Genomic DNA, 23,383 nt, shown 5'->3' with positions numbered 1-23,383 from the left:
TTACAACCTGTTACATCTAAGGATTTTCACACCAGTCTCAGTAACCACTTTTTTACCCAACATCAGAGTGTTTTCTCCAAATTTGTATTGGGGGAATTTAAAATTCTTTGCACAGGAGAAGGTTGCCCAGAGGAGCTGTGGATGCCCCACCCCTGGCAGTGTTCAAGGCCAGGTTGGAAGGGAATTGGAGCAACCTGGTGAAGTGGGAAGTGTGCCTGCCCATGGCAGGGGACGTGGGTGGAACTGAGTGATCTTTAAGGTTCCTCCTAACCCAAGCCATTTTCTATTTGTTTTAGTGAAAATATCATCTATCACTTTTGCCTCTCACAGAATTAGTAGAACGTTTTGTCCTTCCGTGGATCGTGTAGGCTGGAAGTCTCGAAGAGCTCATCGGCCTTTAGCAGCATACAAGATATGCTCTGGGAACAATTTTGGCAAATGTAGTTGTGATATTTACTTAACATGGTATCAGTAGTATTAGTCATTGAAAATATTGCATGTTGACACCACAATAAACTTTTAGATAAGTGTCTCCGTTACACTGAAGAAAATTGAAACATAGGGAAGCTTCCCATAGGTGTTCTCTGCCCACAATGTTTGATTGTCCTGCCAAAAAGGACTTACTAGTACATTTCAGAAATGCTTCCTTTGCTTTCCAGGAACTGCAGTGCCTCCCTGTGAGCAGAAACGCAGGCTCTTTGCTACCTTTCTCGTTACCAGTCTGAAAGCTGGAAAAAGAAAGCTTGTGACCGGTTGCTCTGGGGTCTAACAGACTGTGACTGCTCTGTGCCAGAGCCTCTGGCCAGGATGGTTTCCTGGAATGTCTGAAAGTGACAGTTCTTTGCTTGTCTTGGGGGTTTTAAGATGTTACCCTCAATATGCCAATTCCAGTCTCGATCCTCTTGCTGAGGCTGTCTTAGAGTTCATATAAGCATTTTTGAGTTTACACCATGGTTTTTGTAGTCATGGAACAACCTGTGCCCCATCCAAACCGTGCTGGGGAGAGTCATGCATTTCAGGGGGATTTTTGGTCACTGTATGGCAATTGCAACCCATAGTTGTAGCAATGTCAATGGGTTTATACATGAAGCGTTCTAAGGTGGTTATCCAGGGGACTGACCATCAGGCATGGGCTTTTGTTACGCTGTTAAGCTTACCTGAATATCTTTTCCTGATTTGACCTATTTTGAGCAGTACAGGCCTGGTCTTTCAAGCATTGCCTTACAGGTGATTTTATTGATCTCATTGAAGATGCACACATGACTGTCTGGATCATTAAAGAACAATTTAGTTTCTTTAAAAAGCACCAAGACATGCCACTTAAAAACAAAACAAACCCTAACAAAAACCCCAAACCTGACTTCCCTTGTGTCTCCCAGTAATATCAATGAAAAGCAATATGTAGTTTTTGTGTCATACTGACTGAATATACTTTTACCATCTTACCTTTAAGGAGTGTCAGTAGCCAGAGCACAATCCTTTAACAACCAATTTTCTCCTTTGTGTTTCCAGAGGCAACAATTTTAAGCTATGATGGAAGTATGTTTATGAAAATCCAGCTTCCTGTTGTGATGCACACAGAGGCCGAAGATGTTTCTTTAAGGTTCAGGTCCCAGCGAGCTTATGGCATTTTAATGGCAACGACTTCCAGGGAATCTGCAGATACCCTTCGGTTAGAGCTGGATGCAGGACGAGTTAAGCTAACGGTCAATCTAGGTAACAACCTCTTCCTCCAAGAAATTAACATTTTCTTTACATTTTTCTTTTTGCTTGCAAACATTTATGAAACAGCCTGTTTTAACATTAAAAGTAAACTGAAATGATATATAAGCACACATCAATGCAGCATTTGCATATGTACACAAGTACACGGCCATTATTACAATTTTTTTTTCCTTTGCATTTTTTGTATTCTTTATTTAGTCTTAACATTACCCATCACAATATTTTCGTACTGTTGTGTATTCTAAAAAAAGAAGACAAGATCATCAGTGGTACTTTTTGGCTAAATTGTTTTCTTTTTTTTTTTTTTTTTGGTTGTGGAAAATTGGTCTCCCTCCACAATTTCTTCAGAATAGCAATTCTAGATGTTTTAATGTGCAAGCAGAAACAACAAATATGTATGTCAGCTCAATTTTATCTCCACCAATTAATCTATGACATGCAAATGTATCAAAGACCTTCTGGCTTTAGCACTGAAAATATTGCAGTTAGATATACCCACTGGTTGATTTCTTGGTCTCCTTTTTTTAAGTGTCAAATCTATATTAAATCCATCTCCTCTTTTTTAAACAATTCTGTAGTGGTGTTTTTGTAGTGTCGAACGATAACACAACCCTTCAATGCCCAAAGACTGCGGCCCTCAGCAAACAGCCTTGTGAACACAGGAGGCACAAGCCCTTTTACAGAAAGAAAAAAAAAAAAAAATTGGTTTCCTTGTTTAAAATATGATGGACAAAATGTCAGGTTATGATGCTCTCTAGTTTATAAAAAAAAAAGCAAGTAAAGAAATAAAAGTGCTTCTGCCGCGCTTACGTGGCCGAGGGGCGTAAGAAGCTTCTGCCACACTTAAGTGGCGTAAGTCCAAGTCAGGACCTGAAACAGAGCAGGAGGAAAATGCACATCCTATGCAGCTATTCCCATTCAGGGAGATGCTATTTTTAAAGGGGATGAAGAGGTTTTTTGCTTTAGTCACAGATTTAGAAAGCACCAGTGGGGAGTGAGGGGTAAGAAAACAACCACCCGACCCTCCACTTCATCTAAGGGTCGCTCACAGAAACGCTGCCCTGGTGTTTAGCGGTGAGGAGGAGGAGGAGCAAAGGGTGACCCTTCCCTGCCTGTCCCCTCCTGCACGGAGGCTCCGAGTGCTTTCTGTAAAGGGGGTGTGCAGGTGCTGCTCCTCGGCTGTTTGCAACCACTTTTCTGATGCGGTTGACGACACATGACAAACTCAGCTATATGGAAACAAAATCTAGGTTTGATGGTATACATGTTCCTCAAAGGTGTAAACCAGGAGTAGCTGTACAAACAAAGTAGCATGGTGTGGGTTTGGGGTTTGGTTTTCTTTTTGGCTTTTTTTTTTGTTGTTTTTTTGTTTTGTTTTTTTTTTAAGTGATAAATTAGTGTAGGTCGCCCGGCAGAGGATCGTGCACAGATCAGGTTATTCACTTTACATACAAAACACCACCCTCTGCCTACTTCTAGAGTTCATGACAGTCAATAAAAAGTAAATAAATCCATGATCTAACAATATTGTTTCTTCCTCCATCGCCCCTATTTTTTTATTCTGTCTTTTTTTGTTTTTTTTTAAGTCAGGCAAGAAAATCTTAAAATAGAAAGGATTCTCTTCATTCTCTTATGAATGCTTATAAATACATTATTTTTTTCCCTCTGTATTATTATAACTTTAAAGTAGTCATAGTTCATTTCTAAAATCTAGATGTTAAGCATGTGAAAACCCACAACCCCTTATTTCTGGGCCTGGGTGATGAGCTCTGTGTGTCAATCCTTAGCTTCTAAAGATGAGCCTTTGAGGTTATACTATCCACAAGTTGTCCAAGGTGTCTGATTGTGGCCTGGCCTGCTCTATGACCCATTGTGACGGAGCACTTTCTAATTGCACTGAGAGAAATTACCTGTTCTTTCACAGATGGGGAGAAAGTTGCAGCCTGCCTCAATTAAGCATCTTTGACTTTTAATCCTGACTTTTCACTTAGATTTGTCACCATGTAGCTTTGTTTGAAATTGGCCATTTTTACCCTATTTGTCGTTTCTATTGGTAAAGACTTATCGCAGTATATCTGGGTTATAACACTGTGTAAAGACTGATGATATGGAGTGGCCATATTTGCATGTGTCTGTCCCCGGAAGGGTGGACTGTGATTTTATTGGATGTCTGCAGCTATTACCTTGAAGGATAAATTTTCATTTTTCATCTATTCTTCCCCATCTAGACTGTATCAGGATTAACTGTAATTCCAGTAAGTGCCTATTCAAACTTTTTAAAATGTTATTCCACCATTGTAAAATATGCAAACTAGAATGGCAAAGATTGTGGACAGCTTGCAAGCGTTTGATAATTTATTAATGAAATGTGATGATTAATTATCATTGTGTAAAAAGTCATCATATACTTTAGCACTTGTTATTTTTTCCTTCCCATAGGACATAATATTAACTAGAATATTAAAAAGGAAGCATTCTACAGGTTGTAAACAAGCCTAGAAGAAATGGTGCCTGTAGTATTCTGTTATTCTAGATAGGCTATTTTATATTTACAGTAGCCACAGAATTTTTGAAAACAGCATTTCTGATAAGCAGTTACACATTTTTTCCCCCGTGTCTTCTTTATAATTTTCCTGACATTTTGCCTTCAACTTGTCGATAGACTGTTGGAACATAATAGTTTTTAACTACAAAAATTTCTATTTTACTATCCCCCTAGCCAATTACCTGTATTTACTGGCTGGTTATAGCACAATTTGGTTTTGCTAAATCTTCGATTTATGGAAATGTGAAACATTGCAATGAGGACATTATTAAGTCTGAGAATGACTGTATTTCTATGATGATTTTTTACACTCTAATTATGTTAAAAATCCTTGAATTGAACAATTTTTTTCTGTGATATGCATGTTTATGAAACAGAGGGAAACATTTGCCAGATGAATGGACTAAATTTTAACTTCTCTGATATTATTTGGATTAAGAGGCTATATTCTGAAAGGAGAAAAAGGACTGTGATTTTATTTTGAGTCTATGGAATTCCTGAATGGTGTCAACAAATTTATTGATAGTAAGTATGGTAGATTTGAGTTTTGGGTTGTTTTTCTGTTTCCCTTCCTAACAGGTTTTGCAGGCCAGAGGACTGGCTTTATGAAAATAGAAAAAAAAAAAAGCTAAACAACAAACTGCACAGGTTTAATTTGTAGTTGGTAAGAGTTAAAATATAGTAACATAACTTTCCTTAATAGTTTTATAACCCATAAAGAAAAACAAGGATCTGAACTTATTCTTAATGTGTCATTTGCTAACACATTTTTCAATTAATAATTTTTACAAGAAAAAAATACAGCATTTGTATTAAAAAGGAGAAAAATTTCCTGAGGCAAGTGTTTAACCTGTTCTTAAATTCAGAGAGACTTCAGTGCAATAGAGGAAATGCTTGTAATCACCAAGGCAATAAAGACATTGTCCTCGTATTAAAAAGAAAATAATAAAAAAGTAAAAAATTCTCACTTGCTAAAATATATAAAATCATGAGAAATCTCAGAAGCATTTTCTTGGTCTGCCACAGGACACTTGTTTTCTACTAATGAAATCTCAAGTAGAAAAAAACAAGTGTAAGATAAGCAGCTTTTTGGGCAGAACTGTAATGAAACTGCCTGCCTTTAGTAAATTCGTTTTTTTCCTAGGAAAAGCAATGTTTGCTTTTTTCTTAACTTCCTTAATAAAATCAGAAAACCCCTCTGAAAACAGAGTTACTAACATAAGTAAGCCTCCCAGAAATAAAGCCACAATATAACGGGTGTTTTCATTTTTTAATCTCTTTTGCATTACATGATGTGTCAAAGATAAATTTAAATGGTTTCTAGATTTCATTTTTAAGCAAGGTTTGGATCAAAAGAGAATCTGCAAACACAAATAAGCCTCCAATTAGAGGATTGCAAAGAGGAGCAATGTATCTACTGGATTGGAGTAGCACTTGTAAATTCTTGGTCTCATAGAGAAGCAACATAACCTCTCTACAAAATATCCTTGGTATAAAATACTCATAAGTTATTTTTCTTTACAGTTTGTTTATAGTGGTTTTGTTGTTAGAAATGAACTTGGGTGATTAGTTCCATCTCCCTGTGGTGCTTGTGTGTACTCAGCAGGGTTTTGTGAGCTGTCGGTATGGTAAGTACTACAATGCTTTCTTGTCTGCACTGGAGATTGTCAGCAACCAGATGTTTCACGAGCAATTTCTATAGCCTAATTTTTAGATTCTGGAGAATTATTGCTCTAAGCAGTCCTTAAAAGTGCTTATTAGAAAATATAATGGGGTTTAGTGGGACACGATTTGTTTCAAAGCAACAGCATCCAGAACTGGAGTATTAGGTTGCTAAACACTGTGACAGTTGAGTGCTTCTCCTCTTTCTGCTGAGAGCTGGATATGTATCAATCCTGATTTTAGGTTGATAGTAAATCTGGTTTTCATGTTTCAAAAACTTTGTTTCCACTTCCTACTTGTGTTACTTAGAAATTAGTCCTGTTAATATAACCTCAGTGTTGGGACTGAGAGTTATGTGTTATACCTAGCCTAGTAACAGAGTTAAGGTCAGGATGAGGGAATCTGGTTTGAATTTGGAGAGACAATTAAAAAAAAAACAAAATCCAAAAACTTAATGTGAACATCAACAAGCTTGAGAGAAGAAAAAGGAAAATGTGAATGTAAGCAGCTTGTCCTGCTGTGAGCTATAAAGCCAGGGAATAAAATACTGCACCTCTTCCTCCTCTCATTTTGTCCTGAAGCCTGTCTTCTGCTCACTGCAGCTCAAGTGAATAAGTGTTGGCTGACAGAGCTAAGATTATGGCAACAACTTTTTCTACACGTGGCCATCCCTTCACCTTTAGCTGATGTCCTGTCTTGAAGAAGAGCTGGCATTTTGGGGTCTTCCTTATTTGAAGGACAGAATTTTTAAAAAAAATTTAAATGTTCATCAGATACCAGATCACTACTGAACTTGTGTTTCATTAACAATATGTGTCATGCTAAATATTTTGTGCCAGGTTAGAAGATTTGTATGCCCATAAAACCATGCGTCACTAGAAATTCTGCCTCATGTCAGTCAGAAAATACCATTGCTGAAATGTTGGGTTTGTGCATCCTTAAACAACTTCATTGTGTTCTTCAGAGCTACAAGTTTTCCAAATTAAATTGTCTGTCAGGCAGTGAATTAAATAGTCCTTTTAAATTGCAAGTACATGTAGGTCAATGCTGGGGCTGACACCAGGAGAAAGGAAAAAACTTATTTGATGAACAGAAATAGCTGCTGTCCTTTCCATATAAGTGCTCATAGGGTGAGGGCCTCATTTAAAAATAAGACTGCAGTGAATGCTGTTGTTTTAAATAATATGAATGTAACAACATTTTTTGGCATTAATCACTCTGTAAAAAATAAGTTAATAGCTGTAGAGATCTTCTACGTTATACATAGACTTGATGAACTAATCCTTAAAAGTTGCCTAAGAATAAATTATATATTAAAAAAAAATAAAAGCTCCAAAATATTTCTCCCTTTCAAAGAAGGAAGTAATTATTACACTTTAATTTCACACTATCAAGCATAAATTATAAATAGCTGTGAATCCTATTGAACTGAATGGGATTGTTCCCCAGTATTTCTTAGCAATAGAAATTCATTGCAATAAAATTTCCATTGCAGTTCAGTAACAGTTTCTGAATAACTTGTGAACAAAAACAGATGCCTATATATATATTTTTTTTTTCACTGTTGTAACCTTAAAGGCTATTATCTTGAGTCAAATTAAATTACTTTTTTTTTTTTTTTTTCAATGTTAATGATTTCAAAATATTAGTATCTGGAAAAATCCAGGTAGCTATAAAGGCTGCTGGTTTAAATATTCAATATGCTTTTGTCACAGATGTCTGCAGTCTTACACATTATTTCATCTTTTTGGGCTGTGAGGGATTTATTATTATTGTTTTATTGCTATCATTTCTGGAAATAAATTTTCTGTATTTTCATATGAGTTAGCCAAGTAGGACTGTAGGTTTTTTTAAATTAACCTAAAAAATTACATTATACCACTAATAATGTTAATTGGTAAATGGCTGCCTCTCATTTCCCAGTCTGATACTTTTGTTCAATATGGAAAAAAATACAGGACACATTTTTGAATGGTGCTCTGAAAGATTGCTCAGCTTGTGGCACACAGTGCAGGGGAGATTTAGGTTCGTTTTCTAGTACACATCTTTGCTTCTGTAGGCAATAACTCACAGAGCAATGGCACTGAATTCAGTTATACCCAAATGCAGGACTGTCAGGAGAAATGATTATGAATTGCAGGATGTCAGGGAGCAGAGATTCCCCTGGCAGTGAATGTGTGCACAATTCCCCAGGGAATGCATGAACCAGGTTTGCGAGCTGGCTGTCCACCCGTATAAATTAGGAAGAGTTTCCTGGGCTTGGAAGGTTTTCTGTTTCTTCTGCCAGCAAAGTGCCCCTTCAGTGGTTGTATTTACATGCAACCCTCATTCTTGTGTGTATCTAGCTATTCACCCATTCTCCATATAATTTATTGTTCCTCTCATTTTATTTTCTCATGCCATTTCAATTCTCTGTTCTTCTCTATAGCCCTTAATCTTTTTTCCTTGTTCTGTATGCTCATCCTTTTAAATTTTTCCTATTCCACAGATATGCACATTACAGATGATTAAGTTATTTTATTTGGAAACATCTGTTACTGAAGCATTTCTGTCTTGTCAAAATATCCTATAAATCCAGGGTATGACAAGGAGTTTTGTCAGATTATTGGTAAATAAGAAGAGAATTGTATCTGTTAAAGAACCAGCAATGGTGTTCAATTACATTATATTTTCAATGTGCAGATGAATTTTAAGCAGCAGAAAATCTCACATGAAGACTATCTATCCTTTTGAAAACTACTGCTTGCAAAACTGCGTTTTATTGCAAAATCAAGAATCTTCATCTGTGCTCTTATGGATATTCCTAAATCTTCAATAAGCAAGTCATTAATACATTTCCATGTATTAACTTCCTACTATGGTGAAAAAATTATTAGACTATATTATTTGCTCTCTTTTTTGCTGTTGTTGGCAGTAGAGAATCATTAAAACAATCCAATTTTGTAGCTCCACCCAAACTGTAAGATTTTGTACTTGGCCTGTTTTCTTAGAGAGTGCTTATGAATTGCATGAGTTTTGATCTTTCCCTCATTAAGTGTGGCTGGCAGCCTGGCAAAAATATGCAAAAGAGTTTTACCATAGAGGACAGGCAGCAAATCAGCAGGGTACTTTCTCTGCAAGTTCAGTCAGGAACTTCCCTCTGTTTGCAGCCCAAAGTTTGAAATAATTATAAGTAATTCTTTTAAAACTTTGCCTATACTTTGCAGATTTAGATCAGGAAGTCATTGGATTCCTTCTAATTCAGCAATAACATTTAAAGGCCCCTTTTCTTATAATTTCCTGAAAAAGAGGATCTGCTGCTATGCAACAAAACTGAAAACATACCTGGTCCTATTCAGTCAAATTCTGATTACTATCTCCCTGTTGCCACTAGACAGCATGCCAAAAAAGGGAAAACTGCTGTTTTACTCAGAGACTCTCACTGCCGTCCTCAATACTCAGTCCTGAAGCTGCACTGACACCATCCTGCCTTGTCCAGGCATTAATTTTGGATCAAAGGTTGAAAACAGCTCAGCTCAGAAAGTAAGTTCACGTTTGGAAGCAAAAGAGCCTGCCTGTAGAAATAGACTCAGGAGGGGAGAAGTCATTAAGGGACAACACATAATTTGTTCTGTACAGCCACAGAAGCCAGTTATGAGAGATGCCTCGAATTTCTCTTTTCTCTGTTAAATATAGGGTGGAAAGAAGTGGTGCTGCACAGGCTATATCCTGTGTGGAAAGAAGTGGTGCTGCACAGGCTATATCCTGTGTGGAAAGAAGTGGTGCTGCACAGGCTATATCCTGTGTGGAAAGAAGTGGTGCTGCACAGGCTATATCCTGTGTGGAAAGAAGTGGTGCTGCACAGGCTATATCCTCTGAGCCCAACACATTAATTGGCTCACCGGGGCAGTGATTGCAAAGCCATTCACCTCTTCCTGCAGTCTGCCTGCCCACCTGCTCTGGGGAAAATTAGTGGCTGTTTCTTGAATGGTAGGAGAGTAAAGTGAACCAGCAGGGCCACTGCTGATCATTCTTCAAAACTTTGCATGCCATTCTTTGGTTTTTGTGTTGCAGAATTTCATCTGTCTCTAAAAAACCCTGTCATTTGCTTTAAAAATTGTGTTCTTCTCTCTTCCTGTCTGCTGGTCCTGCTCTTACATTGTCCATTGCTTTGCTGCCAGCACAAAAGGTTCAAGTGTCTATGTGACGAATTTGACTAAAGTGACCCATTAACAAAATTGCTAATTTTGACTTGCTGCAGTTTTCTGATGCCTGTTGTAGAATAAAACAGGATGAGGGGGAGGCAGGATGTTGCAGGGACAGTAGAAAAGACAATCTCTAGTAGAAAGAGCGCATTGCTTTTTTCAGCAAGACAGATTTATGCTATCCCAAAATGAATTCATCTGGCCTACATCTAAGCAACAACATCCTGGAAAAATACACGTTATGTCCAGAAAGGCAGAAACATCACTTCTTGAGATGTGGAATGCTTAATCTATATCAGTTAAGGAACTGATATTTCAGACAACTGAAGGGAAATGTTGGGAAAGGTTTCTGGGTAAACGTGTGCACCTGCAGTTATGTACATCACAATTAGTCTCTTCTGAATTAGGCTTATAAAACAAGCTGGATGTTGAACCTAGGAAATTTTAGGGTGTTTCAAGCATGAGGAAAAGCCATTGAGCATCACGAAGAGAGTAGGTATTAGGAGATGCCAGCTAAGGAGATGCTGTGCCTTTGGGCCATTCACATAAGATGAATTCACAAGGTCTGAAATCCATTTTATTTTGTGGCTTTTTGGAAAATTTCACATGGATACAGTTTGGCTTGAGGGAGCACTGTGAGAACGAAACAATGAAGGCACATTGGGCTTCCAAAAATGAGTTCTATCACTTAGTGAGTGACTGAGAAAATCGGTCTCATGATATACTGATTTCTCATCTCAAGCCTATGTTTTAGCTAGCACAGGAATTTTGCAGGGAAATGCTCAAGTTATCTAAAAAGCTTCCATTTTTGCCCCTTCCTTATCCAGTCATATTTGTTAAGGAATCTTGAACTAATAAAGAGAATAACAAAACTTGAATCAATTAGCCTATTATGAAGAAATCTTAAAAAGAGTCTTGCACATATAATTTTTCAAAGCCAGTGGTAAGGCCCCTGCCTGAATCTGCTTAGCTGGGGCATAGGAGACAATCATATTAACAGCAAAAAAGCTCAAACCTTCATTAAAGTGAAAATAAAGGCTTTATATATGCTGGCTGACCATTTAAGGGTCACGATATTTACTTTCTCCCTGACAAAACTTTCAGGGTTGGCTGCTGGGGACTGAGGGCTTTGCTCTATCAGTGCTTTCTGCCTACATGAAAAACAGCAATGAAGTTTATTTCTGTGCCTGCATTCTACTTGTTCTTTATAAAATTTCATCTATGTTTGCTGTTCCTTAGCTTACAGAGGAGAAAATTGCCATTAGTCTCCTGGAAGGCTGTCAGTAAAACATTATTTCAAATTCTCTTACTAGAAAACAGATGTTTTCCTTTTTTGTGTGTATGCTTCTTTCCTGTTTTTTCACCCTTTTCGTCCACCTTTCTTTTGTCTTTTTAAGTCACACATTCTACTCATGGTACTTTAAAGATAAAGCAGGTTTAACTGGGTCCTCACTAATCAAACATATAGTAGTAATGTCACTTTGGCTTTCTCAAGGCACAGTGGTGTGCTCTGCAATAGCTGCAGTAAGGTTCAGTAAAAGCTTAAACACAAGGCTATTTTTGTAAATTTGAAAATTAGTTGCCAAAATTGGTGGCGAAAAATCATTAGTTTAACATCCAGGTTAAGACTCTTTTAGTACTACCACTTAAATATTTTCAGAAACTCGGTTAAGATTGCTGAGAAGTAATAGACTTTCCATTTGTGATATTCAGTGCATACTTGAATTTTTGCATGCCAGGCGTAGATAGTTTGGTGGACTGGGGGGCTGTCTGAGTCAGGGCCACAGCGTGGTTGTGTATCAATGGGCTCTGAGCTCCAGAATGCTGCCAAGCTTTCACGAGCAGAGCCCAGGGGAACAGCCTGAAGAGGGCTGAAGCTGTTCCCTGTGATCCTCCAGCCTGAGCTCTGGAAGGGGAGCAGGGAGCGGGAGAGCCTCCAAAACACGAAATATGACAAGAGGACTCTTGAGGGTAGGAAAGCGGAGATTGCTGCAAGCGTGTAGCCTCTCATTTTACTAACAGGGACAAAGCAGCCTCAGGATGTGCTGGATCTGTAAGAATAGGCTGTGTTGAATTAATAAATCCTGATTTATATGCAAGGGAGCCATGCGTGTCTAGCTCATACTGGTCCTAGCAAATCTTTCATAAAAGGACTTTTCAGAAGAAGTAGACTAGGCCTTTTAAATATTTTAATGGGAAGAAGCACTTGAAAGTAAGTTTTTCATGTATAGCAGGTTCTAAATTTCTCTTATTTTACTTTTATGTTTTCTTCCTTTAGCTTTTGAGAAGCAAGATGACTTAATCACATTTCAGGACTGGTGATTTAAATTATCCTCACAATTTTTTTCCATGACAGAAAGTGGGTGTTACAGTCAAATCTTGAAGGGATAATAAGAAATCCTGTTCTAATCAGTAATAGCAAAGGAATTGAATAATATTTTCTTCTGGAGAAGAATATATATATATAAAAGCTAATGTAATGTCATTCATACTAGTTAACTGGGCTGCCATGGCAGTCATTCCACAGAAAAGCTCTGCTCCCAGCTGCTCTCACAGGAATCTCTGCTATCATATTCATGAGTGATTGAAGATGAACACTGAGATGATATTATTTGCAAATGCAACGGGATTATTTAAGAAAATCAAATGAAATGCCATGTTTGAGGATTTTCTGAGCGGCTCCAAAATGCTGAATGACTGGTAAAGTGGTAGGTGGAATTAAACAGCAATACACACAAAGTAACTCATGCTAAAAAAAAAGTCACCTTAATTATGCCAGCACAGCAATGGAATGTGGTGGCACTGAGCTGAAGAAATTGTGCAGTCATTGTAAACAGCTCTTGTAAAACAGCTCCGTGCTCAGCAGTGACCAGAAATCCCAGTGGATGGGAGTAGCTGTGGGGAGAGGAGGTAAGACCAGAGGAGGAAGCAGCATTATGCTGTTATGCAGTCACGGTTTATCCTCTTCCTGAACGCTCCATGTGTGCTCAGCTCCCGTTCCTCATGGCTAACTCAAATGGGGAAAACACAGGTCACTGCAGCAGGGGGGATTGCAAGTATGGATTAGCTTTCCTACACGGGGCAGCTAGGCATGCTAGGAAAAAAAAAAAACCTGTGAGAATATGAATTTATTTTTGTAAATATATGATTATACAGCCATAAGAAGCAGCAGGAGGTTAATAAATTGTTTTTTTTAAGTGAAATGGAAATACATCAAGGACTTTCTGAGATAAGGCTGTTTCTGCAGCTCCAGAAGTCCCAGACAAGTCCATTACTGGAAGCTGTGCCTGTATTAGAGCAGCAATTACTACAGAGCAGTTCTGCTTTTCTGTGCTCCTCTTGAAAGCACACTGCTGAACTAGCTGGTCTTATGTGCCATTTCCCAGCTTAATTTGCAACTTCTTTCCCTAATTATTTCATATATACTTCATATATTTCATAAAATATATTATACTATAAAACTATACTATATTATACTATATACTATATTATACCATAAAACTATATATTTCATAAATACTAGTTTATACCCTGTATTGAGAGCAACAGGAAATTGCTAGTGAAAGTAATCACAGACTCACAGAAAAATTAGGCTGAAAAAAAAATAAATCTATCATCAACTGGGTTTCATACAGTCATTCTAAACTTTGTAATCAGATTCCATGAAAATTAGAGTGTTAACACACAGATGGCAGCAGATGACACAAGCCCATATTTCAACAATTTCTCAAAAAACCTTCTTGATTAACTGACAAATCAAGTCGAATTAGGGTAAGCCATTAATTAAAATGGCTCTTTTATATTCATTAGGCATTGTGATTTTTTTTTATTTTATTTAGTAATAAGAGCTTTCTGGCCAGAAATTTTGGTCTGTAGCTCCTTAAAAAAGAAATTCATTGTTGGCATTCAGTATTAAGAAAAAATAACAGTAATTCAACATTGGTGAGTTGATGATGTTTCTAAATTTATACATAGATTAAAAATACTATCAGACTTCATGTAAAAACACCTTTATATCCTTTTTCTGCCTTTGTTTCTTAGGACTCTCTGTTTCTAAGATATAATGCTCTTGAGAGTAGCATTTATTAATATGTTTGCAGAAAACATTTAGAAGTGCTTATAAATTAAAATTCAATGGAGAAACACTCCAGTCTTTCTATTGTAATACTACAGTCTAAAGGCTTATTTTCAGGGAATGGAAAATCAGTTGGTTATTTTTTTCCAAAAAATTCTGTGTAAAAAGATACTAAAATCATTAATAGTTTAGTTCAGAAAGCGTTTAAATCTATTAAGTGAGTGAACAGGTCTTTTTTCCAAAATCAAAGCTGTAGCAATTCAGTGGTGCTGTGTTATCTCAAGAACTATTCAAGGAAAACCAACCAAATTGCCATCTCTCTGCAGGTGGATACTGCTTTTCTGATCAGCACAACACATGCTCCCAGCTGTCATTCCGTCCTAATATACACGTGTAAGGAGCTCATAGAATAAATGTGATTTTTGTCTTTGACAGAATGGACATGCATTTGGTAGGAAATAGGGGAAAGGGGAAACAAAGAGAGTGAAACTGGAATGGGGTGGCTGGTTCTCACTAGCACAGCCAGTGAGCATTGCAGTAGGTCTGGCATATGTTGAGGGGAATTGCCAAGTTTCTGTCTGTCCCTCTCACAGTAATAGATACTCCTTCGAAATGATCAAAAAAAGTGCAACTAATTTCAGTGAGAGTCAGGTCTGATCCTGTTTCTCAGCTTTGTGTGATGAGGAGAGCCAAGATGCTTAGGGAATGTTTGGCTCCCTCTTCTTCAATCAAAGAAAGAAAAAATGACAGGGGTGCCAAACTAAAATTTTGCATAAATCAAAATTATTTTGGTACATTTCTATATTTGTTCTGCTGGAAGTCTGGAATAAATCCCTGGTAAGGAATTATCTTACTCTTTCAGCAGTAAAACCAGTGAAATCTGATTATAGACAGTAGAGAAGAGCACATGAGCATAGAGCTTTTGTCCTTCTCATATGTAGCACAGAAATTGAGTTGTCCACCTATTTGCATAAATTGAAGTTCACAGAATCTGGTTCTGAGTCATCTGTGGCATTTTGATGGCCCCTCCTTTACTGCATCTGCAAAAAACCCTTGTGTAAGTATGTGTTAGTTTTACTAATGGCTCCCTGGCTGTTTCAGAAGGGTGCCTCATTTTATCCTTGCTTCACTCCTCTGCAGCAAGGCATCCTTTCATAAGTTCAGTCTTGATGAAGGAGCCTAGCAAGCTCTCAGCTACAACATTATTCTTCATTAATGTTATAAGAACAGTAATTCATTTTTCAATGTGCTTTTTTTGAAGAGCTGATAACATTAAAAACATCTACCCAGTGCATGTCACTGATGAGCAGTTACTCATACGAAAAGCACTTACTCTGTATCTAGCACATTTTGCATTTATGTCTATTAAAATGCATGAAACATCTATCATAACATTTTAAGCACTCAGTAGCTTATTACTGGAACCACATAACTGCTTCCTTATTATCTCTTCTTGACAATGACTTTAATGAATTATATTCAGGTAGCTGTTGAAATTTCCATCCAAGTGCATTAGTTTTTTGGATGACATGTCAAGAGGTTAACTTATGCTCCCTTCCAGCTGATTTCTAGGCCTCAGTGCATCAGACAAGCCACTTCAAAGGAGATATTGCTCTGTTGAGCTGAGACACCAAGATAAAGTTGGCTTTCTGAGATGCAGTCCCCTTTGGGAAGTGTGCAAGGAATTCTTCAGCAGTTATTTGTCTAGGCAGTCTTGAAGCAACAAGACACAACATGAAGACCAAGACATGGAATGAGAAAAAGCAATTAAAGCAAAAAGGGAGCTGTGGTTCATGTAGCTTATACTAATCCTTTGTTATTATTTCTCATTCAGTTTATATTTTGTGAGATTTTCCTCCAGGGAGTGAAGTGCATGTATGTAGAAATAAAATATCATTAGTTAAAAGTTCCTCTCTGTCTCTGCACATTAAGGCATTTCTCACTATTAGTAAAATCTGTCTGGAAAAGAAAGCTCAAATAGGTAAGTCAACAATTCCATCTTTCACTTACATGCCATGAACTGTTTATATATGACTTGTGGAAATTGGATCAGAAGTGAAAAATAGCAATCATGCTCGCTGCCATTTAAGGAGTTTCAGTTTTACCCAAATTTAAGCACAATTGTTGAATATTGGAGAAAATTACCTGCTGAATTTTTGTTGTGGTTACTGGTGTACTTTGAACTGTCTCTGCAGTTTTTGCTGTGTGACATTTCAGCAGCTTGAAAGCAAGTCTGCTGTTTCCTAGGAGGAGAGGACCACACTGTTTGCTCTGGAGGGAAGTATTCTCACATCTCCAGCTAGCAGGAGACAGCTGACACCATCACTGACATGGTACAAGACACTTAGGAGCCCAGCTGACGAGCTAATTGGCTGTGAATAAGAGCAGCACTACCTCTGAAAGTCAGCAACACGGGTTCTTGATTCCCTAAAATTGCATAAATCGAGATACAGAGCACACCTGAAGAAAGTGCGAGTAGGCATTTCTGTCAAGAAGCTTACTTGTTTTGTTAAATAAAAAATTGTCACTGGCTGATGCTGAGCACAACCCTAGAGAGATGATAAATGGCACAAGGGCATTGGAGAGATTCTCTCAATGTTAGAAACAGTTCCATGTACTAAAGCTATGCTCTTCTACTCAGGCATGCAAGAGTATACCCATCAAAGTCAGTGGAGGCTGGTCATGGAGCTGGGATCAACCTTTGTATTCATCCTTTTGTAATTTCTGAAAACAATCTGAAATGTCTATTTTGGTCCTCCTTCCTTGACTCGTGTCTGCCTAGAAGTGTCCAAGAATAAGCAGTGTCAAGAAATTGTGCTTTTTGAACCATGATGATTATAAAAATATTTTTAAACAGTTAAATAATTAATAATAATAAACCTTTAATAATAGTCTCATTATTAATTAGGCAAAATGTTATAATTCAGTAATTAAATTAAAAAAACAAAAAAAACCAAAACAACAAATAAAGGATATGAGTGTGAGATTTAGTTGTAACTATTTTATAACAACTGGTTTTGGGGTGAAGACACCTGTAAATTAAGAGGAACCTATTCTTAAAATAAAGTCACAGTCCAAATTCTCTTCCTTTCTATGCCAGCTAGTTTCCAATCTGCTTATTCTTAAGAGCATTGTGCAAGATATAAGGGTAAAAGGAAATATTTAAATGTTTTTTTTTTCCTGTTATGTAAATTTAACTAAACATAAAGATAACTTTTCTCTATAAAAAGGTAAATTACGGATAAGCATACTTAAGTTGTGCTTACTTATATTTTAAAATGTAACAAGTTTTGACAGCCATGGTTTTGATATAAATGGGCACAGTCAATATCAATGTCAGAAAGGCTAATGTGTCAAAGCTGTTTCTTCTTTTTTTTTTCCTGTTGTCACTTATAATCTAGCCAATGTATAAGAAATATTCCAATTCTCTCCATGAAAAAAAAAAAAAAGGAATAATCAAATGTGTGCTTAATCTTTCTACAAAAATTGCTGTAAGTTAGGTTATTTTTCCTTCACTGGGAGTAAGTGGACAGAAGTAGCACAGGTTCTTCGGGCTCCTCAGGGTACTCTTGGAGATCAGCTGCATCTGTTGCCTGGAGCACTGTTGTCTTTCAGTCTTTTTTGGGTTTTTGTTAATCAGATGAATGGCATCAATTAAGGTCCAGATTATATAAGTTATTCAGATAGCCATTTTATTGGAAATCCTTCTTCCAAGTCAGAGCTCCTCCAGATACCTTGGGCTCAGAGGAGACAGCAAAATTCCCCTGGAAGCTTATTTGAACAGTAACTTGTAGAGATGGTGTCTGAGGAAATGGAGACTGTCAGGTGTAGCACAGAGACTTCCTTTGAAAGCTTAGAGGAATGTTCTTGCTGCTCCTAGAAATCCATGACAGGAAATGTACGTGTCTGTCCCCATGTTTTTTAAGGTTTGGGTCTTTTGGTGTGGCAGTCAAGACCAGAATAACGAGTCTGCTGAGGTAAAACTCAAACCCTTCTTGGCCAAGGAGAAACTTGAATTTATCTTAGGATTGCTCTTTTCCCCTACTTTAAGCCACATCTCACAAATCAGTACTATTGATAAAACTCTGAATTTATACTAGAAATAATTTATTATAGAAATAATGAATATTAGGGACTACTAAATATTGCTAATAATTTATTATAGAAATAATGAATATTAGAGATTCTGGTTGCCATTAAAGTCATATCTGAGCAATGACTATTTACTTTTTAAAAATTTGAATTTCAATATTGCTTAAAATGGTGGGTTAATGTTAGTTTTAGTACTATTTTACATAGGAGTTCCCAAGTTCCCACGTCAGTTCTCATGACTTTCGATCCTATTCTTTTTATAGAGGGGGAAAAAGTATTAACGCCAGAGGAATTAGTCATTCTTTTCGTTTTACAAAGTTTAATTAGAAAGTTCAGTGTAATGCAAAAATCCTGCCTGGGTGAATTTCAGCCTTTAAAAGCGTTAAAATTTCCCATTTTGCTTTTCACATAATATGCAAGCTAATGGTGCATGATACGTAAAAAAAAATAATAAATAGGGATAGAAGGCTTGTGAAATAGCTGCTTTCCTAATGTACAGCAGTAGCTTAGGTAGAATGAAGTCACAGGTATGGACTTGAAAGTGTTTAAGTTTGACTTATAATGCTCAAACATATTCAGTTTAAAATTTGTGGAATTTTGCGTTATAGCAGCCATGTCAAGTTAATGTGAAAACAAATTAAGATTTATTAAAGCCACACAAGTAGTTTTTGGAAGTGAATCTGCTGAATGCCAACTCACACTGATAAGTCTTGAGTGCACTTTAAAAAAATTAGCTTGCTCCAAGGCAGGATAAGACCTTACAGTGTGGTTGTACAGCCCCACAATCTTTGCAAGTGCACATTCCTTTACCTGCAGTAAATACAAAGTAAATAATCTTGCACTCCAGTTTTTCTTTAAAGCAACGTAGGATTGCCAGGTATTGAAAGTTCACGCTCACCTCACCTGCAGCAAAGTCAAATGTCAGGTTCACCATGGTTTCTGAAAATGTCTCAGCATTCAGAAGTGAGCTGACAAAGCAACAGCCATATTTTTTCATGCTCATTGACTTTGCTTTAGTTCAGGGCCTTGGGGTAGAATCATACAACGTTTAGTACCTTTAGCACATTTTCTGATAGTCATGATCCTCAGAGAGCAGAAGGAAAGAGAAACTGCACTCTTATTAAAAATAGAGGGATCTAGCTGACTTCTGGGTTTAAGTGCTTTTCAAAGATCCTTTTCTTTCATTATTTCCAAGAAAAAGGAAAATTACATGTCCTTAGGGCTGTTTGTGTTTCACTTGCTTAGAGATACAAAACTAAATTAAAATGCGACTGATTTTAAGCCATAAATGTTTTAAGTTATGCATTTAGAGACGTCTCTAAGACGAGTCAGGCATTCCATAATGCAGTAACAAGACCAGTTTTATCCTCTCATGTGCTCTGAGTTCACAGAGACTTGTCATTGCATCTTCAACCCCCATTTTTTTTTAAGGAAATACAGTTCAAATTAGTACAGACCCAATTATTGAGCAGCTAGGCAGACTTTTGAGAGCATATGTCTGTCCTCTGCACAGCCTTTGGTCTAGCAGGGAAGTCTAGAGGCCAGGACTTGCAACTCCAAAGTTTACAGCTTTCTGATGTTTTTCTTTCTCCATCTTGCTGAAATTGAGTACTGGTCCTATTTGTAGAGAATAGACTTTCACAAGACAGTGGCTCATCAGCAGCAGATTTCTTGGCAGAATCCTTAGATTTAATTTAGTCCAATACATCTGCCTGTGGTCTGCCTTCCCACCTGGATCCACTGGCTCTGTTTAGACATCAGCTGTGTCACAGTGAATATCTCACAGCTTAAAAGAAGATAAATGGATGAGTAAGTGTGATATTGCACCCTAAATTAAACAGCTTCCAAAAGAAAGACAAAGCTGGGAGGGGGAAAATGCACTCAGACCATGGTCAGGAAAGCAAATTTAGAGAAAAGAGAGAAAGGAACCAGACAAATGAAAACTCTGTGCCCTCAGAACTGGATATGGTGCTTGATTCCTGGATTTGTTGTTTTTATATCCTTCCATGGATTTTTCTTCCCCAGTGAATTCACTGTGTATGCTGGTTCTCCTTGCTAGAGATCAGTATTAAATGCAGTCTGTTTGTAGTTTGGTCATGTAGGGGAAGCCAGTAGAATTTTCAAAAGTATCTTGTTTAGCTTTCTACATTTCTGTATGAGAAATATAGATATGCCTAGATGGAATTATTTAGTGTTATATTCCTGTTTTTCTAAGGAATATGAGCAAATCTGTTGTACAGCTGGAATGAAGGCTGATGAATGATATTAGCAGCTCCAATCTTCTTCATTTTAATTTCTGAAATGTCAAACTTTGTTTTAAAAAAAAGGGATAAAAATATCCTTAACTGCCAATACATTACCCAAATTGCCAAAAGCAATTTTGCCTATAATAAAACTATTGTGGGCTGAAGCATTTGGATCAAGCTATGCAAGATTGATATGTTTTTCTTGATACAATTCAGTGAATGTGCTATTCTTGTAGAATTTTCCATATGAGTCTGTTGGGGAGAAAATACAGTGGACAAAATTTCTTTGACTTGTAGTTAGATTTTTTTTTCAAGTTATCCTATCAATTAGTTGTAAATGACAACCTGATGAACATTTCTGATGTTTAAAAGGCAATGTAACTTTTCTGTTGGGAAGAAACATGTTTAGCCTGTGAATTTTGTGAATGATACCAGCACAGTCATTTAAAACACAGTTGATTCACTGTATTAATTGACTCTTTAAGCTCAGCTGTGCTACTGAGCGTTTTGGAAGACCAGCAACATTTCTGCAGCCAGCCATAGAAAGGACAGTGAAGGTTAAGATGCCTTACCCTGTATGTCTTGCTCTGGAGGAATGTCTCCTGAGCCTTTTGTGCTGCAGCCTTCTAGGTAATGCAGATGCCTCGTGAGGTTTGCACGGTGGCTGTGAGTCTGGCTGAGTGCTGGGACAGAAGCCTGGATTAGAGGCATGCCGAATTTACTCTGGAAGAGGGATAACTGAGAAGGCACAGAGTCCTCTTGTTGTGCACCAGCTATTTACAATGACACTCTGAGGTGTCTCTCAGAGCCACACAGCTGTCTATATATAGCAAGGTGAATCCGAAAATTTTTATTATTTTCACTCGAATCTTGATAACCCTGACCTTAAGTGACTTTCTCTATTATCTGAATTGATCCCAGGGTTTTGTCTCCTTGTTCAAATGTCTTTTTGTCCTGTAACTGATAGCTGTAGTAGGCACAGTTTTCTACTTAGCAAACCAGGCTGAAACCACTGATCTTTCTTATGCTGACTAATAAATAAATACTAGTGATTTTCCTGGGTTCCACTGGTTAGTATAGCATTCACTGAACCACCCAGTCTCCCTTGCTAGTCTCTGTTCATAGTGCCTCTCTCTATATTTCCTGTGTCATGTCTGTTTTGATGGCAGAATTGAAGGCTCCAAGCATGCTGGGATATGCCTTAGTAGTAGTGGTGGATTGCATTGTGAGAAACAAATTCAGACAACTCATTTTGAACATGTTTTGGTACAAGGCAAGAGCTAGTATCTTCTTTCAAAACCATCAGTTCAGTTCAAGTAGTTGGCTAAAAGTAAAGTACCACAGAATAGATATCTATAAGAGGAAAAGTTGTGCATATTAAATTGACTGACTCCTTGGAATTCAGCAAGTCTTCAGCACTTGATTTAGGCTGAATAAGCTCCTCACAAGGTACTAAAGAGATTAGGAATCTCCAGAGGACATTTAGAATATTCAGTGTGCTGGAAATGAGATTTTTTCTTTTTTTTCCTTTGGGAGGTTCATACTTTTTTCCTTTAACTTTGAAAGGGCTGTTAAGCTCCAGCTGAGGTGCTGGCAACAAAGTAAGCTCAGAATTGGATGCCAAATTAAACATATAAATGGGAATTTTTGGGGCTTTATATCTCTTAGCTCATAATGAATTGCACCATCAAGATTTGTACCTGTATTGACTGACTGCACAGTCTGCATTTTGCTTTGTAAAAAGGTATTTGCACAAGCAATTATCTGCTTTTAGATGGATGTGGAAATTTTACTGGCATGATGGTCTCTGAGCAAACTGTGGTGGCCATAAAAGTGCCAGTGCTTCTTTTATTTGGTACTATCCATTTTCTCTAAGGATGCATAAAATCTGGTAGTTATTTAAGCCTTTAAAAATAGGAAAAGAGCTGAACATAGAAGTTAATAATAAATTTCATACTTAAGCAAGAGGAGACAGTGGATTTTTTTCCCAGTTTGCATCTTGTCTCAGAAAGAAAAGGTTTATGATTAAGGTTTTAGTATCTGAGAGAATCAGCAGCTCAGAAAGTGAGCCAGTGCTGGCTGGGTGTGTGAAACAAAATAACTTTGTCCTGTCTAGAAACAGACACATGAGTTCCAGGGGAAGGCCAGTATGGGAAATAGGAGTCGAGGGACATAAGTTGGGAAAAATAGCATCAGTCCATGTAAAACAAAATTTTATATATATATACACACGCTCTTTTAATTGGCGCTCTTGCTTCTCTTCTTGTGGGAGATATAGAACAACTTTTTTAAAAAAAGCCCAGAATACCCCTCACCAAAAAAAAAAAAAAAAGGTGGAAGTATGCCAATTCTTATTTAAAGACACTTATTTAAGAGCACTTTCTGCTGGTGTGATTTAAGTAGAGTCACATCAGTGTAAAGTCAGAACAAGACTGGAGAGCCAATGATTTAGTAGATATAAATTTATAGTAGATTCACCATAAGAACTATAACCAGGGCAGAAGAAGACTCTTTACGATCTCAATATGATGTTTTAAATTAATTTTATGTCAATGTATTTGAAAGTCAGTGAGGAAAGTACTAATATGAACTCTATTTCAGGCTGACCAATGTCATTTAACAAGGTCTGTTAAGAGTTTTCTTCTGCAGTTCTGGTAGTCTTGTGGTATCAATAGATTCCTACATGGTTTTGTGTTTAAGCATTTAGACAATTTTCTCCCAGGTACTCTGCTCACAATCATATTTGCTGCTTTTCTGTGTGAAAGCATGTCCTTGGCCAAGCACTGCATTAGCGCAGGAATGGTGAGCATCCATCCTTTCTGATCTCCCTCTTCAGCTGCCATGGAAAGCTGTC

The 23,383-nt window shown here is 37.3% G+C and overlaps 1 protein-coding gene across 33 annotated transcripts in view; it reads left to right on the top strand.

Annotated features, from left to right (window-relative positions):
- Positions 1-23,383, top strand: part of NRXN1 (neurexin 1) — a 674,512-nt gene that overhangs the window by 286,587 nt on the left and 364,542 nt on the right. For 23 of the 33 annotated variants that reach the window (XM_068186587.1, XM_068186579.1, XM_068186608.1 and 20 more), the window contains 2 exons: positions 1,513-1,716; positions 3,954-3,980. In XM_068186587.1, the coding sequence (XP_068042688.1) occupies positions 1,513-1,716; positions 3,954-3,980 (231 nt within the window). The remainder of the gene's footprint in view (positions 1-1,512; positions 1,717-3,953; positions 3,981-23,383) is intronic. The other 10 variants (XM_068186598.1, XM_068186597.1, XM_068186595.1 and 7 more) reach the window with 1 other exon arrangement.

The sequence above is a fragment of the Anomalospiza imberbis genome, chromosome 3, assembly GCF_031753505.1.
Source record: "Anomalospiza imberbis isolate Cuckoo-Finch-1a 21T00152 chromosome 3, ASM3175350v1, whole genome shotgun sequence".
Lineage (NCBI taxonomy): Eukaryota > Metazoa > Chordata > Aves > Passeriformes > Viduidae > Anomalospiza > Anomalospiza imberbis.
The sequence above is the reverse complement of the archived record's forward strand: the minus strand, read 5'-3'. Positions and strand labels throughout refer to the sequence as shown.